The sequence below is a fragment of the Leguminivora glycinivorella genome, chromosome 26, assembly GCF_023078275.1.
Source record: "Leguminivora glycinivorella isolate SPB_JAAS2020 chromosome 26, LegGlyc_1.1, whole genome shotgun sequence".
In the NCBI taxonomy this organism is placed as follows: Eukaryota; Metazoa; Arthropoda; class Insecta; order Lepidoptera; family Tortricidae; genus Leguminivora; species Leguminivora glycinivorella.
Window position 1 is genome coordinate 9,617,401 of NC_062996.1, and position 14,565 is coordinate 9,631,965.

The 14,565-nt window shown below is 36.1% G+C and overlaps 2 protein-coding genes across 2 annotated transcripts; one reads left to right on the top strand and one right to left on the bottom strand.

The window, feature by feature from the left end:
- Positions 1 to 765: 765 nt before the first annotated feature.
- LOC125239895 (cardioactive peptide) lies at positions 766 to 7,976 on the top strand. Its single transcript, XM_048147661.1, has 4 exons — positions 766 to 856; positions 4,791 to 4,872; positions 5,899 to 5,966; positions 7,522 to 7,976. Exons 1-4 carry the CDS (start codon positions 788 to 790, stop codon positions 7,669 to 7,671), a joined length of 369 nt encoding a protein of 122 aa, XP_048003618.1. The 5' UTR covers positions 766 to 787; the 3' UTR covers positions 7,672 to 7,976.
- A 1,612-nt stretch (positions 7,977 to 9,588) lies between these two features.
- LOC125239932 lies at positions 9,589 to 14,060 on the bottom strand. The gene is made up of 6 exons (XM_048147707.1): positions 14,021 to 14,060; positions 13,055 to 13,111; positions 12,987 to 12,990; positions 12,347 to 12,354; positions 12,040 to 12,170; positions 9,589 to 11,360 (listed from the first exon to the last, which is right to left on the bottom strand). The coding sequence occupies exons 1-6, from the start codon at positions 14,058 to 14,060 to the stop codon at positions 11,199 to 11,201; spliced, it is 402 nt and encodes a 133-aa protein (XP_048003664.1). The 3' UTR covers positions 9,589 to 11,198.
- Positions 14,061 to 14,565: the final 505 nt, after the last annotated feature.

Genomic DNA, 14,565 nt, shown 5'->3' on the forward strand with positions numbered 1-14,565 from the left:
AAAAGCGATATACAGGGTGGTTCCTAATGATGAACCTAATTGCGAGTCGAATTTAACGGAAAACAAAAAAAACACGGTGTATGTTCTAATGATTTCGCTGAAATTTGTTATGTGGATGTTTTCGGGGAAAATCTATCTAGCTCAGTCTTAGTCCGTTTTCAAATTATCCGATCCGATCTCGGATGTCGGAACGATTTCGATGGAAAAAATCCAAGATGGCGCCTGTAATCTATGGAATATCGGCACAGTATAATAAAGAGTACTATCGTACAGTATGGCCACTCCTGCTCCCCGCTGAAATCGCCGCCCACCCCCTCTCGGTTACCTGACAGTTACCGCCTGTCAAAAACGCGAACAGTCGACCTGTCATATGTCACTCATACAAGCATAGTACGCGTTCACCTACACGAGCTTAGACTGTGTGCTAGGAACGAGCCTCTTTCATATATTTGATCGCCAGTGTCCGAGGTGTGATATCGGTCCGACGTACGAGTAATGTAATACTTTCACAGCTTGATATTCTTTTATTTATTGAAATGTTTTTTTTTCTTAGTTTTAAGATAGTTTTTTTTATAAGACAGTGCTGCGCCCTTGCAGGGTGACCATGTACCTAATCTATGTTATATAACACCTCTTGTAACCATGGTTTTGCATGAAATAAATGAAATGAAACGCACTTAGGTCCCACGAGTTTTCAATGACTTTTCATGCGTCCATGCGTTGTCATATTTGACCACAGACTAATAAAGTTCCTTTGATCAGTCCACAGATAACTACATCATTAGCGATGGCCCGCTCTGCATTGATCCTGCCTGTGCTTGCACTATTACTCATCGATGCCTGCTATTCAGCCAGCGTAAGTATCGGAATTTTTACAAGCTTTTATTCATATTCATATTCATATTCATTTATTCATAAAATTAACAATTTTACATGTCAGAGTTAAAGTTAAATTATCATAATTAGGGTACAATACAATTCAACTTGCCTTGTTACTTAGTAGAGTGTGGCTAATGAAATATTGCCCCAACTTTTGGCGGGAAATTCAAAAAATCTAGGGCTGGTCACACTTGGTATAGTAGGAGATATAGTTTTGATACTAGAAAATATTTTTGTTTTCTGTGCACACTTATATTGAAAATCAATAGAAATTGCTAATATATGTACAGAAATTTGACAAAATCTGTTAGCATTTGACGTATTAACCTAAGAGTTTTACGATGGTTATTGGCATTTAAATATTAATAATTAACGTGTATTACAAGTAGTAGTAATGTATAAAAAAAAGTAGTTTCACAAATTTCCAATTAATGGTGGTAATTGACATTTTTTAAGGTTCAAATGTCTGTCTTAGGGGTAGACCCTGTGAAGACGAGTGCTGTAAAGGGCTCGAAACGTAGGTCATGATGTTAATATACGCGATTAATCCATTTAAAAGAGTTTTATTTCAAATGTCTGTTTAATATGTTAAGTAGGTAGGTAAAGAAAATGCACTATCGACATTTTTGCCGCTCATATATAGACATGTTTCACCAAGATATTTTTATATATTTTATATTTTTATTGCCATATAAGCAGTGGTAGCCGAGTGGATATGACGCCCGACTTTCAATCCGGAGGTCGCGGGTTCAAATCCTGGCTCGTACCAATGAGTTTTTCGAAACTTACGTACGAAATATCATTTAATATGTACCACTAGCTTTACGGTGAAGGAAAACCTCGTGAGGAAACCTGCATACATCAGCGAAGAAATTCAAAGATTTATGTGAAGTCTCCAACCTGCATTGGGCTAGCGTGGAGACTATATAGCCCGAGCCCTCTCAGACTTGAGAGGAGGCCTGTGCCCAGCAGTGGAACGTATATAGGCTAAATTACATTATTTATTTTATTTTTTATATTTTTATATCAAATTACTACTGACCAGTCACTTCACTGATTTCTTCTAAATATTGGTTTTTCGTAAGTAAGTCGTTACGTTCCAATATTTTTATGAGCTTCGAGTTTCTCCTTGTCTTTAGACTCTTTTCCTGTTTATGAGATTTAAGTTTTATTATATTCACATATTTAATCAAAGTTATAGGCAAATGTTAGAACTAGTACTTAAAGTATCAAAATATTAATAGAGCACCAACCTATATGCCGCTTCACGTCGACTTCGCTCTTGGTTGTAATTATTTATTAGCTTAAACCTGGCTTAAACAGCAAATTGCGGACCTCGGTTGGTATCGTCATTGTTATAATATTTAAGATTTACCCTTAATAACCCGCGAACAATTTGAATAAGTGACATAAATTGACAGCCGACTTTTAGCCTTTTTTTTAAACCATAGACAATTGGTGATACCACAAGGAAATATCTGTCAACAATATTTGGCTAGCCAGACTCTACGTTATCACACCTCGGACACTGGCGATCAAATATATGAAAGAGGCGCGTTCCTAGCACACAGTCTAAGCTCGTGTAGGTGAACGCGTACCATGCTTGTATGAGTGAAATATGACAGGTCGACTGTTCGTGTTTTTGACAGGCGGTAACTGTGAGATAACCGAGAAGGGGTGCGCGGTGCTTTCAGCGGGGAGCGGGAGTGGCCATACTGTACGATAATACTCTTTTATTATACTGTGACGTTAGTGTGCTTCAAAACGTAGAAGCTAAATCTGATCCACTTCCCCATTTCCGGTTGAGCTGAACTTTTGCACACGTAAATCACGTGACAATGTAATATTTTGGTATCATGGAGCTGATCTGATGGAGCAGAAAGGTGGTCATAGGAACTCTGTCATGAAACGTCGTATCCCCATCGAGTAAGAAGTTTTTAGAAACGTCTCGGAGAGCAGTAGATGACTGTTGAAAGAAAGGTCGGCGGTAAAATCTAGTGAAATATTAGCAAAAAACTTATTTTATTTTCTTTATTTATTTGAAGTCTTAGGCTATAGTATAAAAAACCTAACCTGTGGTGCCGCCAGCGGCGGGGCAGGGCCCAAGCTGCCTGTGCTTAGGGCTGCAGAGAGAAGAACCGTCGGACTATCACCGCCTTCTGGGGCATCTGACCCTTGATCAAACCACCCAACGAGAGTTTCTCAAGATGTTGGTCGAGACTTATTTTATTTGATTATTACGCAAATAAATTTATTTATAACAAGTAACAAGTAAAAATAACACACACTTGTTTTAAAGTAGGTACAGTCAGCAGCAGAAGTAGCGTAGCGGGCAAGGTGTTCAAAATGAACTTGACTCTTATTGTCTTAAAAATAACTAAAATAAGATCGTGTCAAGTTCATTTTGAGCACCTTGCCCGCTACGCTACTTCTGCTGCTGACTGTACGTCACCATCGCCTTTTTGAAAAGTGGCACTTTAAAAAGTGGGTCAAATTGAAACTTTTCTGGTTTTAAAGACAATTCTACGGTGTACTTAAACTCCTAAATTAAAGGAATAACCTAACCGCAAAATTTAAATTTTGAATAAACACCCGACCGCGACATAGTAGACCGATTTTCATGAAACATGGCTAAGAACACTCCCGACTTACTCAGCTTTCAGACAAAAAAACTAAATCCAAATTGGTTCATCCGTTCGGGAGCTACGATGCCACAGGCAGACACACACAGAGACAGACACGTCAAACTTATAACACCCCGTCGTTTTTGCGTCGTGGGTTAAAAAGGGCAACACACAAAAACAATAAATTCCTCACAATGTAAGTTTTATGAAGACAAGTATTACAGTTGTTTTTGATGCACCATTAGTGCATGTCTCTCTTTGGCCGATGGACTGATAGAGATTGCCATTGGGCAGTAAGTCCACCATTTGTACATTACTTTTGGTATTTTGTGCAGCAAGATTTAATCAATAACCTTCAACCGACATTTAACTGACTGTTAACCTCAGAAGCATTTCATTTCTTGACTCCACCAGAGTATAAAAAACCGGCCAAGAGCGTGTCGGGCCACGCTCAGTGTAGGGTTCCGTAGTTTTCCGTATTTTTCTCAAAAACTACTGAACCTATCAAGTTCAAAACAATTTTCCTAGAAAGTATTTATAAATTTCTACTTTTGTGAATTTTTTCATATTTTTTAAACATATGATTCAAAAGTTAGAGGGGGGGGGACGCACTTTTTTTTCCTTTAGGAGTGATTATTTCCGAAAATATTAATATTATCAAAAAACGATCTTAGTAAACCCTTATTCATTTTTTAATACCTATCCAACAATATATCACACGTTGGGGTTAGAATGAAAAAAAATATCAGCCCCCACTTTACATGTAGGGGGGGTACCCTAATAAAACATTTTTTTCCATTTTTTATTTTTGCACTTTGTCGGCGTGATTAATATACATATTGGTACCAAATTTCAGCTTTCTAGTGCTAACGGTCACTGAGATTATCCGCGGACGGACGGACGGACGGACGGACAGACAGACATGGCGAAACTATAAGGGTTCCTAGTTGACTACGGAACCCTAAAAAGAGTACTATCGTAGAGTATGGCCACCCCACTCCCCGCTGAAAATGCCGCCCACCCCCTCTCGGCTACCTCACAGTTTCCGCCTGTCAAAAACGCGAACAGTCGACCTGTCATATCTCACTCATACAAGCATGGTACGCGTTCACCTACACGAGCTTAGACTGTGTGCTAGGAACGCGCCTCTTTCATATATTTGATCGCCAGTGTCCAAGATGTGACTCCACAGTCAAACTTACCGTAGTTTTGTGGAGCGCTGTATATTTTACACTATAATTATGTTACCTTTGTAATAATTATATAAATAAATAAATTTACTTACAGATCCCTCGTGGGTTCGACCCGCGGCAGTCAGAAGAGATGGTGATGGCTCCAAAGAAGAGGCCATTCTGTAACGCTTTTACTGGTAAGTCCCTGTAACCATAGGGCAAAGAGGATCGAGTATTATAGAGAATGACTGTCAAAGTAAAATGTGTAATCACCAGAGGGCGGAATTGCTCATGGCAAAAATCAAACGTCAATAGAGTTGGAATGTTAAATTTTATCGACATATTCACTGTCAAACTCAAGTGACATCCCAACTGGAAGATTTTTTTGTTATAGTGGCAGATCTAAATCAGCTATTTGACGTCACTTCCCCTTTAAACTATTTTTAAGATTTTTTAAACTAAAAATACGGGAAAAAAAATTAAAAAAATATTTATGTGATCTACAAACGTATATCTCGAAATGGTTTTCGATTTAGGGACATTGAAAATTTTGAAACGTTGTCAATTCACGTTTGAAAAAAATTGTTAATCCAATACGAAAAACATCCACCAAATGGATAAAGAAGTATCCTTGTCTTACTTACGTCGAAAACAACTCAACAATATATATTGATAATTTCAGTTTAATCGATAGTCGATAAAATTTTACGTTCCAACTCTATTGACGTTTGATTTTTGCCATGAGTAATTCCGCCCTCTGGTAATCACAGTGCATAGACTGCCATCTCTCGACACAAGCTTAAAACTTTTGAACCTCAGTTTTGACAATTTGCCCCATATTCTTAGCTTGATATGTTTTAAAATGTCAAATATTAATATTAGCGCCATCTAGCCGAGCGTACCCCAAAGGTGTATCGCCATCTAGCTCACCGTACCTTTTTCTGTATGGTTTTGGGGTACGTTTTTTTCTTAGACTTTATCGGTCTTTACGAAGTTATATAGGTCTTTGCCATAATGAGTTAGGAAAGAGTTGGAACTCTATACATCAGTAAATGCAGGAATTGCAGTGACATCTAGCGTCATCCACGCGTCAATCTCGCATCAACTAGCGTAAATTATCAGTAAGCTGCTGTGGGTCAAATTTAACTTCTACTTACGTTTTGACGCACACCAACATACTAACACGGCAAGTTGAGCTTGTAAGTAACATAATATTATTCCAGGGTGCGGTCGCAAAAGGTCCCAAGGCTCTCCTGGCATGCCCGTTCAAGAACTGATGAGACAACGACAGGTATACTATCTTACTGTGTTCTTAGTGAAAATCAGAGTCTAGATCTAGTGAAGTTGACAGCGGTTTTGACATGGCCATGGCTGACTTTGGTCTCAAACTCTTTGTCAAGTTAAGTTTAAGTTTTGAATGATTCAGGGTTATTTTCATTAGACTTATATTAACCGGATTATAGTGAACGCAGCCGACGCGCGCCATCGTCAGTTTTCCGTGATCATGATGCATGCAACTGCGTCGAAATATCGGGAGCTCGACAAAAATCAAAAAGTTAATCATGGTCTATATCCCGGTCAAAGTCTAACTTAAGTTTGGTGTAACTCATTCACAGATTCACTTAAGGGCGTTCCCTGCGCCAATGACCTTTGATTTTATCCATTGATATTAGAGTAGTTTCTAAAGCATATCATATTAACAGCATCGTCTTTAAACAAAATAATACTTCAAAGCTCATGATACTTGGCAAAAAGTAGAAAAATTTTAGGGTCAAAAACTGTTTATTGGTCATAACTTTTGTTTTAATTAGTTTAAAATTAAAATCTCTCTTGAATTTGTAGAAAAGTCAAAGGTAAATCCAAACATGTCAATTTCATGTAAAAATTCGATAAAAGTGTTTTTAGACCATGTTTAAAAAAATAAGTTTGTTTTTTTTTTTTTTCAATATATGGCTTTTACGAATTGAGATAAAAGATTTACGAACCGATGGCCGTTGTTCTTATAATTTTATCTGTAGTGCAAATTTAGGAGTTTCAACTCAAAACTTGTCAAAAATCGATGAAAACCGTCGTATATCATCCGCATAATGATCTGTACGCAAACTACAGTTTTATTTAAATACAGATTGTAGTCTGTTTGAAGACGGCCCTAAGTTAATAAAAATAACGTCATAGCGCCATCTATTGCCCTGTGGGTGATTTCCTACTAGACACCCCTGTTGAGGTAACAGGGTGTTCTGTGGGACGCTGCTTCAAAAGTCATTAAATGTCGCCACTGGTAGCTGGCAAATATCTCATCGTTCATGTAGATGGCGCTGATTGTGATTATACATACAAGGGTGACCCAGAGGTTTATGTGCTGTATAAACATAGATTAAGTATAAGAAGATCATACCATCCCATACATTAAACTGCAACCGCCTAAGAACGCACATACACTACACCACACATAGGCATAGATGGCGCCACAAAAAATGCCTTGTTGCCACTGATTATTTGTAGCTTGGCGTTACACCGTTTTCATATTATCCGATCCGATAACGGATGTCGGAAGGATTTCAATGGAAAAAATCCAAGATGGCGCCTGTAATGTATGGGATATCGGTCCAACATCCGATATCGGATCGGATAATGTGAAAACGCACTTAAGTGTCACTTTCGAGCAATAATATATAAATTTATATATCACTAAACACGTATAATCGAAAGCTACATTTTTTGTAGCGCCATCTATGTGTGGTGTAGTGTATGCGTGTTCTTAGGCGGTCGCATTTTAATGTACTTATGTTTAATAATATTCTTATAATCTATGGTTTGTCATAATAATTAAACATTTAATTTTTCAGTTCATCGACGACGAAACCCTTCCAATAATGGACTCCGAAAACGGAATCGACGACCTCTCCCGTCAAATCGTCTCTGAAGCCAAACTCTGGGAAGCCATACAGGAGGCCAGCGCAGAAATAGCCAGAAGGAAACAGAAGGAGTTTCAGTAAAGAATAAAGGGCCGGTTACTGGAGATCTTGGGGAAATTTTACGCCAGATTATGAAAATTACGAGTACACTATAAGTATTGAATTTTAACTTTTTTTGTAGATACGAGAAAAAGTTACCACAGTTTTTGAATACAATGAGGAGGCACACTGACTTTTTATCCCGCCAGGCGGCGCCTGTGCAAGCGTCTAGGCATGTCACTGTCATTCATATGTGATAGAGAGAAAATAATATCTTCTTCTCGCTCTCGCGTATGAAATTCTTTATCTGTGCAATGGACTAATACGGTGGCGCCATCTGTCATAATCTTTGAGTGTACCTACCTCCTCATTATCTTAGCTTAATTTTAAAAACATTTCAATAAAAAAATGAACAATCAAATTAAAATTGAGTCTCAAATTTTCCATATTAGTCCTAGGACTGGGTTAGGACTTTAAAAATGTTAGTAAGTTTAAAAAATTAAGAATACTTTTTTTTTAATCCAGTAACCGTCTTTTCTGAGCATGCTAAAAAATCAACGACTTGGCCGATTGATTCAACCAGTGCCGTAGCGTCTTGGCTAGATAAAAAAACTATTAAAAGTTTCTTTATGGCAATATCGCCATGTTTTTCTGATTTCTAAGTAGAATAGGTCCTTTCTAAGCGTTTGCATTTTTTTTATTGTTGGTATTTTTAAGTAATTTGTAATTATTAATAAGGCCTAGGAGGTGACATATTAGTAATTTTACTGTATATTATTAGTAAGTTTTTTTTTATTACTGTATTAGTCATAAACTAAAAACTATTCAGTAAAACTGTAGCAACTTGAACTTTTCATAAAAATATATTTTTTGTGATATTTATTTTACCGAGAGCTATATTTGTCCAAAAGAAGTCGTAAGTTAAGGAATATATTAATGTTCGAATTTATAATGAAGAAATAAAAGAATTCTTCTCGACGCAGACTTTTATTTAAGTTTTTTTTTTTTATTTATAGACTGGAAAAAATACATGACATAAGTAGTATTGAAGGAGATGGCGTGACGAGCTTTGACGTTTTTGACGAAGACTGGTGGGAGACTTCAGGGGATAGGGATGCGTGGAGGAATTTGAGGGAGGCCTTTGCCCAACAGTGGGACAATATGGGCCCTTAATAAGTAGTAAAGTAAGTATTTAGATTTTCATTGATAAAACGACGGAAGGTTTAAGTAGGTACGAGTAGCTTAAAAAAAAATCAAAGGTAAGGAAAACACTGGGGCAAAAGTAACACTTGTTCCGGGAAGAATAAAGACAACTTACATTCTACAACTTTAGAATCTAAATAATAATAAATTAAGAGTTTTGTTTGTAAAACAGTTTTTTTTTTCCTACTTCTCAAGCGCATAGGCTAGTTTCCTATATTTAAAATAATAGTTATTTGTTATACAAGGGGGCAAAGTTGTATTTTAACGCCGAGTGTCGAATTGAAAAACGAGCAAGTGAAAGGATTCTATAGTTGAACCACGAGCGACGCGAGAGAAATACATTTGCACCCGAGTGTAACACAAAACTTTTCCCCTCACTATAGCGAGGAAACTACAACGCAAAAAAATTGTTTATCACTGCTTCCAGTAGTTCCACATGTGGTAAATCATCTTTATTACTAGATTCACCTACTTTTATCAATTTTAAAGCAGTTAATTTGACTTTATCCAAGGTCAAATTACTTTACCCACTAGTAGATAAAATACGTTTTTACCCGCTGGTATTAAAGGACAAAACACGTGTTTCCGAGCTAGTGAGGGGAAAAATATTTTATGCAGTGCTCGAAATAAAGCACCTCATAATTAGAAGAAAAATATGGACAGAAGTTATGTTTAAACATAATTTCTATTTAATAAGTCAAAGAGAAAGACATAAAGTAAGTGAATTGACCGTGACGTCACTCCTCAGTATTTCAGTATTCCATGTTAGCAAATCGTTTTGACAGTTCTTAAAAAGAAGCTGATTTGACTAGTAGGAAACTAGCCTAAAGTTGCCGTCAATAGAAATTGCGAACAATGTAAACAAACTGAATGGTTGAAATATCCATATTCCAACACTCTTTTATTGTTTTAATGGTCTAGGATCATGGTGTTATATTAATTGACTGAATAACACATTTTTAAGCCAGTATTTGATTAGTCAGAATGTAAATTCAAGCCATTTTGAATACAAGGTTCGTTTACATTGTTCGCAAATTCTGTTGACGGCGACTTTATTCTTGAAGTCCAGTTGTATTGTATCATAATGAGTGAACATTTAAATCAGGTTTTTAAAAATTTTAGAAACTTTTAGTGTGGCAGAAATTCACAGGGTTTTTATATCCATTTATCCAGCCAAAAATAGACATAAAAACCATTCGTCGATTATTCATTTAAATATCTACTTAATAAAGCTTTTATAGTATAATAAAATACGTTTTTACATACCTTTAACATCTTAATATTTAGTGAAATTTCTGTCAAAAATAGTAAAGAAAATATTAGTTTTATTATTAAGAAGGTAGAATTGAAGCATATAAGATTACTATAAAAATTGTAAGAAATCTAAATTACACAGATTTTTTTGACAGAAACTTCTCTTATAACAAATTGACAGGGTTCTTTGCTGCTGCCCAAGAAAAATTTTTTTTAAATCTTATACTGTGTAGATTGACTTAAGTTACATGTATTGAATGTTAGAATTTGCTTAGTATTTATTTGTTCTCTGTCAACATTGCTATATTTATAATCTAAAAAAGATGAAGAGTATATGGCCATTAAATATAATAAAAAAATATCAATTAAAATTTAAATTTTAATATGTTGCAACATTTTTATTTGTACTGTTATGACGTACGGATGCGAGACGTGGACTCTGACTGTGGGGCTAATCCACAAGCTTAAAGTCGCTCAACGTGCTATGGAAAGAGCTATGCTTGGAGTGTCTCTGAGAGACAAAATTCGGAACGAAGTGATCCGCCAGAGAACCAAGGTGACCGACATAGTCGCGTAAAACTTACGTTTTATATTTAACCCGACGTTTCGGACATGACATTACATATGAGTGAAGATCGTGTTAGTTTAAATCAATATATTGTGACCGACATAGCTCTGAAAGTTAGTAGGTTGAAGTGGCAATGGGCTGGCCACATATGTCGCAGAACCGATAACCGCTGGAGCAAGCGTGTTTTGGAGTGGAGACCGCGTCTTGGTAAACGTAGTGTGGGACACCCTCTGGCTAGATGGCGGGATGATTTGCATAGGGGGCCGGCGGAAACTGGATGCATAAAGCAGCAGACCAGGCTCTGTGGCGTACCTTGGGGGAGGCCTATGTCCAGCAGTGGACTGCAGCGGGCTGATGATGAACATTTTTATTTAACTGTTGAAAAGTTTTCAAAATTACAAAATATTGAGTTAAAAAAATTACAGATTTTATCCATAAATTTAAAAAAAAGTGTAGAGTTCTACTCTTTGAAATCTTTCGATTTTTTTTTAAATAGTACAAACTTTTTTTGGGCAGCAGGGTATTGCAACCTACTCAAAACAGCTTAAACCTCATACAGTCTATTATCGGCCGTATCTTCAAAGGGGTTAGGTTCGAAATCCTTGGCCAGCTCTCCGAAGAAGTCAGGGACCGTTTCGATGGCGATGATTGGCAGTTTCTTGTAAGGTGAGTCCATTTTCATGTCCATTGCGTTTGGGGTCCAAAACTGAAAATATAATTAAAAGTTAGATATTTTTTGTACGGTCATGTTTACAACTATGCTCTTATGCAGGGAACTTTTACTTATATAATGCAGTAAATTTTCAAATTTTACTATATCAAATATTTTTAAATATTTTTTGGTTTCGTAATAAAAAAAAAAATATGGGAACAAAACATTTGAAGGAACACAATCATGGTATTGCAAATCAACGCAATAGATACCATCAGGCGACCTGTCTGCTCGTTTGCCTCCTATCCCATAAAAAAAAAAAGATACCACAATTTTTGCTGGATGAAAAATACGAGTACCTACCATTCAATTACATTAATAATATTATAATATTATTATGTTCAGAACCTGACCCGATGGCACACAGATATAGCTATATTTAAGAAATGCTATGAAATATACACATACACACATACAATCACGCCTGTATCCCATTAAGGGGTAGGTAGAGCACATGAACTACTCAAGTTTCAGTGCGACTCTTGGCAAAAAGGGGTTGAAAGAAAACGAAAATTGTGACATTGCAGTAACAGGTTGCCAGCCTCTCGCCTACGCCACAATTTAACCCGTGTCCCACAGTCGACTTCTAGGACACCCACGGGAAGAAAGGGGGTGGTGAAATTCTTAACCCGTCACCACACGGGCATATGCTATGAAAATGGGTTAAAATTACCTTGATATGCTCAGGTCCTCGTTTTTTCCTCAAATAATTGAAGCAGCATGCCCTAAAGTGTTTCGTCCCGCAGGCCTTCACACACTCGTTGCCGCATGAGTCGCATGAGAAGGTCCCCCATACTGTGCTGCCTGGAATGAATATGTGAATGTGACGACGAGTGAAGCGAGGAGCATTGTGCATTGATGAGTCCACATGTGAAAGAAATGTTTTTAAATTGATAAGTTCGTACCCACTAAATCGTAATTTTTCTAAAAAACGGCTTCTTTTAAGAGAAAAAATATTGACAAAAATTGTTTTTTTTTACCCTGTGGACTTATCAGTTAATTTAATTTAAAAAGTTAAAAATCGTTTTTTTCTCACAACTCGAACTTATGTTAGTATAAAGAATTATAAATATTACTTATTCGCAACAAATTAATTTTCACCACACCAACTGTTAAAGGCTTACTTTGCTATTTGATAACAGATAGCAAAATTGCATTTTATCCACAAGAGTGCAAAGTAATTTCATACAAATTTTAACTTGATGTCTTAAGCTGGCTGGTATAATTTACCTATGAATGATGATTTTGAATCATACATATTGAATAAATTGATAGATTTGATTAAATTTGACGTTTTATAGTTACTTAGTATCTTGTTCACGCTCAAGATTCCACTTTTTGTACCACTCGCTACGCTCGCGGTTCAATATTGGAATCTTTCACTTAGGTACTCGGGTATCAATATTGGCACGTGCGGTTAAACAACTACTTTGCCCCCTTGTAAAACAAATACTTAACAATTTTTATACTCAAAATAAAATAAATCAAAAACTTTTCCTTTTCATTGTTATCATGCATCGAATAAAAATATCGTAAATTAGCTACTTTTTCGAATTTTGAACGGATGGATTTCAGAAGAAAATGAAAAATATACAAAAGATTTAAACATTACCACGTTACTAGTCTAATTTCTACTATTTTTCTACTCTAAAGCATGCTTTAGTTTCTATCTAAGGTATCTAGGGTACCTGAGGAAGAAGTGGCCTCCTTCTTGTACCGCCTAGAGTCCGCATGGGACCACGTGGCTAACAGAAAAACGTATTTAAATAAAAAAGGCTTTGTTGCTTACTACTCATAGTGTTTAGCAATAAAAGTGTTTAGCAAAATTAGATAAATTAAAAAAAATCTAGGTATACCGATATGCGAAACATCTACAAATATTTTTTTTTTTTATAGAAAGTTAAAACGTCAGCGGACGATGGGGCATATTTTTAAATTAAAAAAAAATCACATCTCTATTCTTCAGGTGCGAGTCCGGTGGAATTTAAAAAATAATGAAAATTTTGTGGTTCTATTTGCAATTATGATTTATCAGATAAAGGGAATATTAAGTTTTATAAGGTGATTTCAGTACTTACTTTACTTAACCATCTTAACTAACAATTATAATTACGATCCTTAAAGTCCGTTTTCACATTATCCGATCCGATATCGGATGTCGGACGGATTTCAATGGAAAAAATCCAAGATGGCGCCTGTAATGTATGGGATATCGGTCCGACATGCGATATCGGATCGGATAATGTGAAAATACACTAACTCAAAACTAAAATTTGAAATACGACCGGTCTGGCGCAGTCGGTAGTGACCCTGCCTGCTGCGCCGCGGTCCCGGGTTCGAATCCCGGTAAGGGCATTTATTTGTGTGATGAGCACAGATATTTGTTCCTGAGTCATGGATGTTTTCTATGTATATAAGTATTTATATATTATATATATCGTTGTCTGAGTACCCACAACACAAGCCTTCTTGAGCTTACCGTGGGCCTCAGTCAATCTGTGTAAGAATGTCCTATAATATTTATTTATTTATTTATTTATTTTATTTTAAATGGTTTCATTTGTCCTTATTTGGTATTGTGACAACAACTATTGCATTAACTCGAAAAGTTACACTTAAAAAATAAAACACTAAAACTTCAAAAATCCACTCACCAATAAGCATCAAGGACACTATAGCTGTTATTTTAAACATTGTAAATTTCAAAATGGCGGACTAGATCAAGATGGCGACCAAAGCACAGCTGATCGACGAATGATGGAAGAATGTTTACTACCCCTTTTATAAGGGGTAAAGTTTACCTTGTTTAGATGCGTAGGTTGACACAGTAATGGGATTCTGTGGTACTGATAATGATAATGTATCTAAGTTGATTTGAAAGCAATTGATACAGTTTTTGATTTTTTTTTCGGCTGTGGAAGGGTAGGAAATAAGTTTGTTTGCGGGGAAAGTATATGCAAGGATAATGATTGACCGTTTTTTTTTGCCAATAAGGTAAAATTTTTAGTTTAATATCTTTGATTATAAAATATAAAAAATGCAAGATGAATTGTGTTTTTCGCAAGAAACTTGCCTACCTAAATTATTTGTAATTTTCGTTGCAGGTAATTTTCCACTAATTATATTTTATGTAAGTACAGTTACAGAGTAATCGTATGATATATTTTATAGCTTAATAGTCACATTTTGGTTGTGCAAT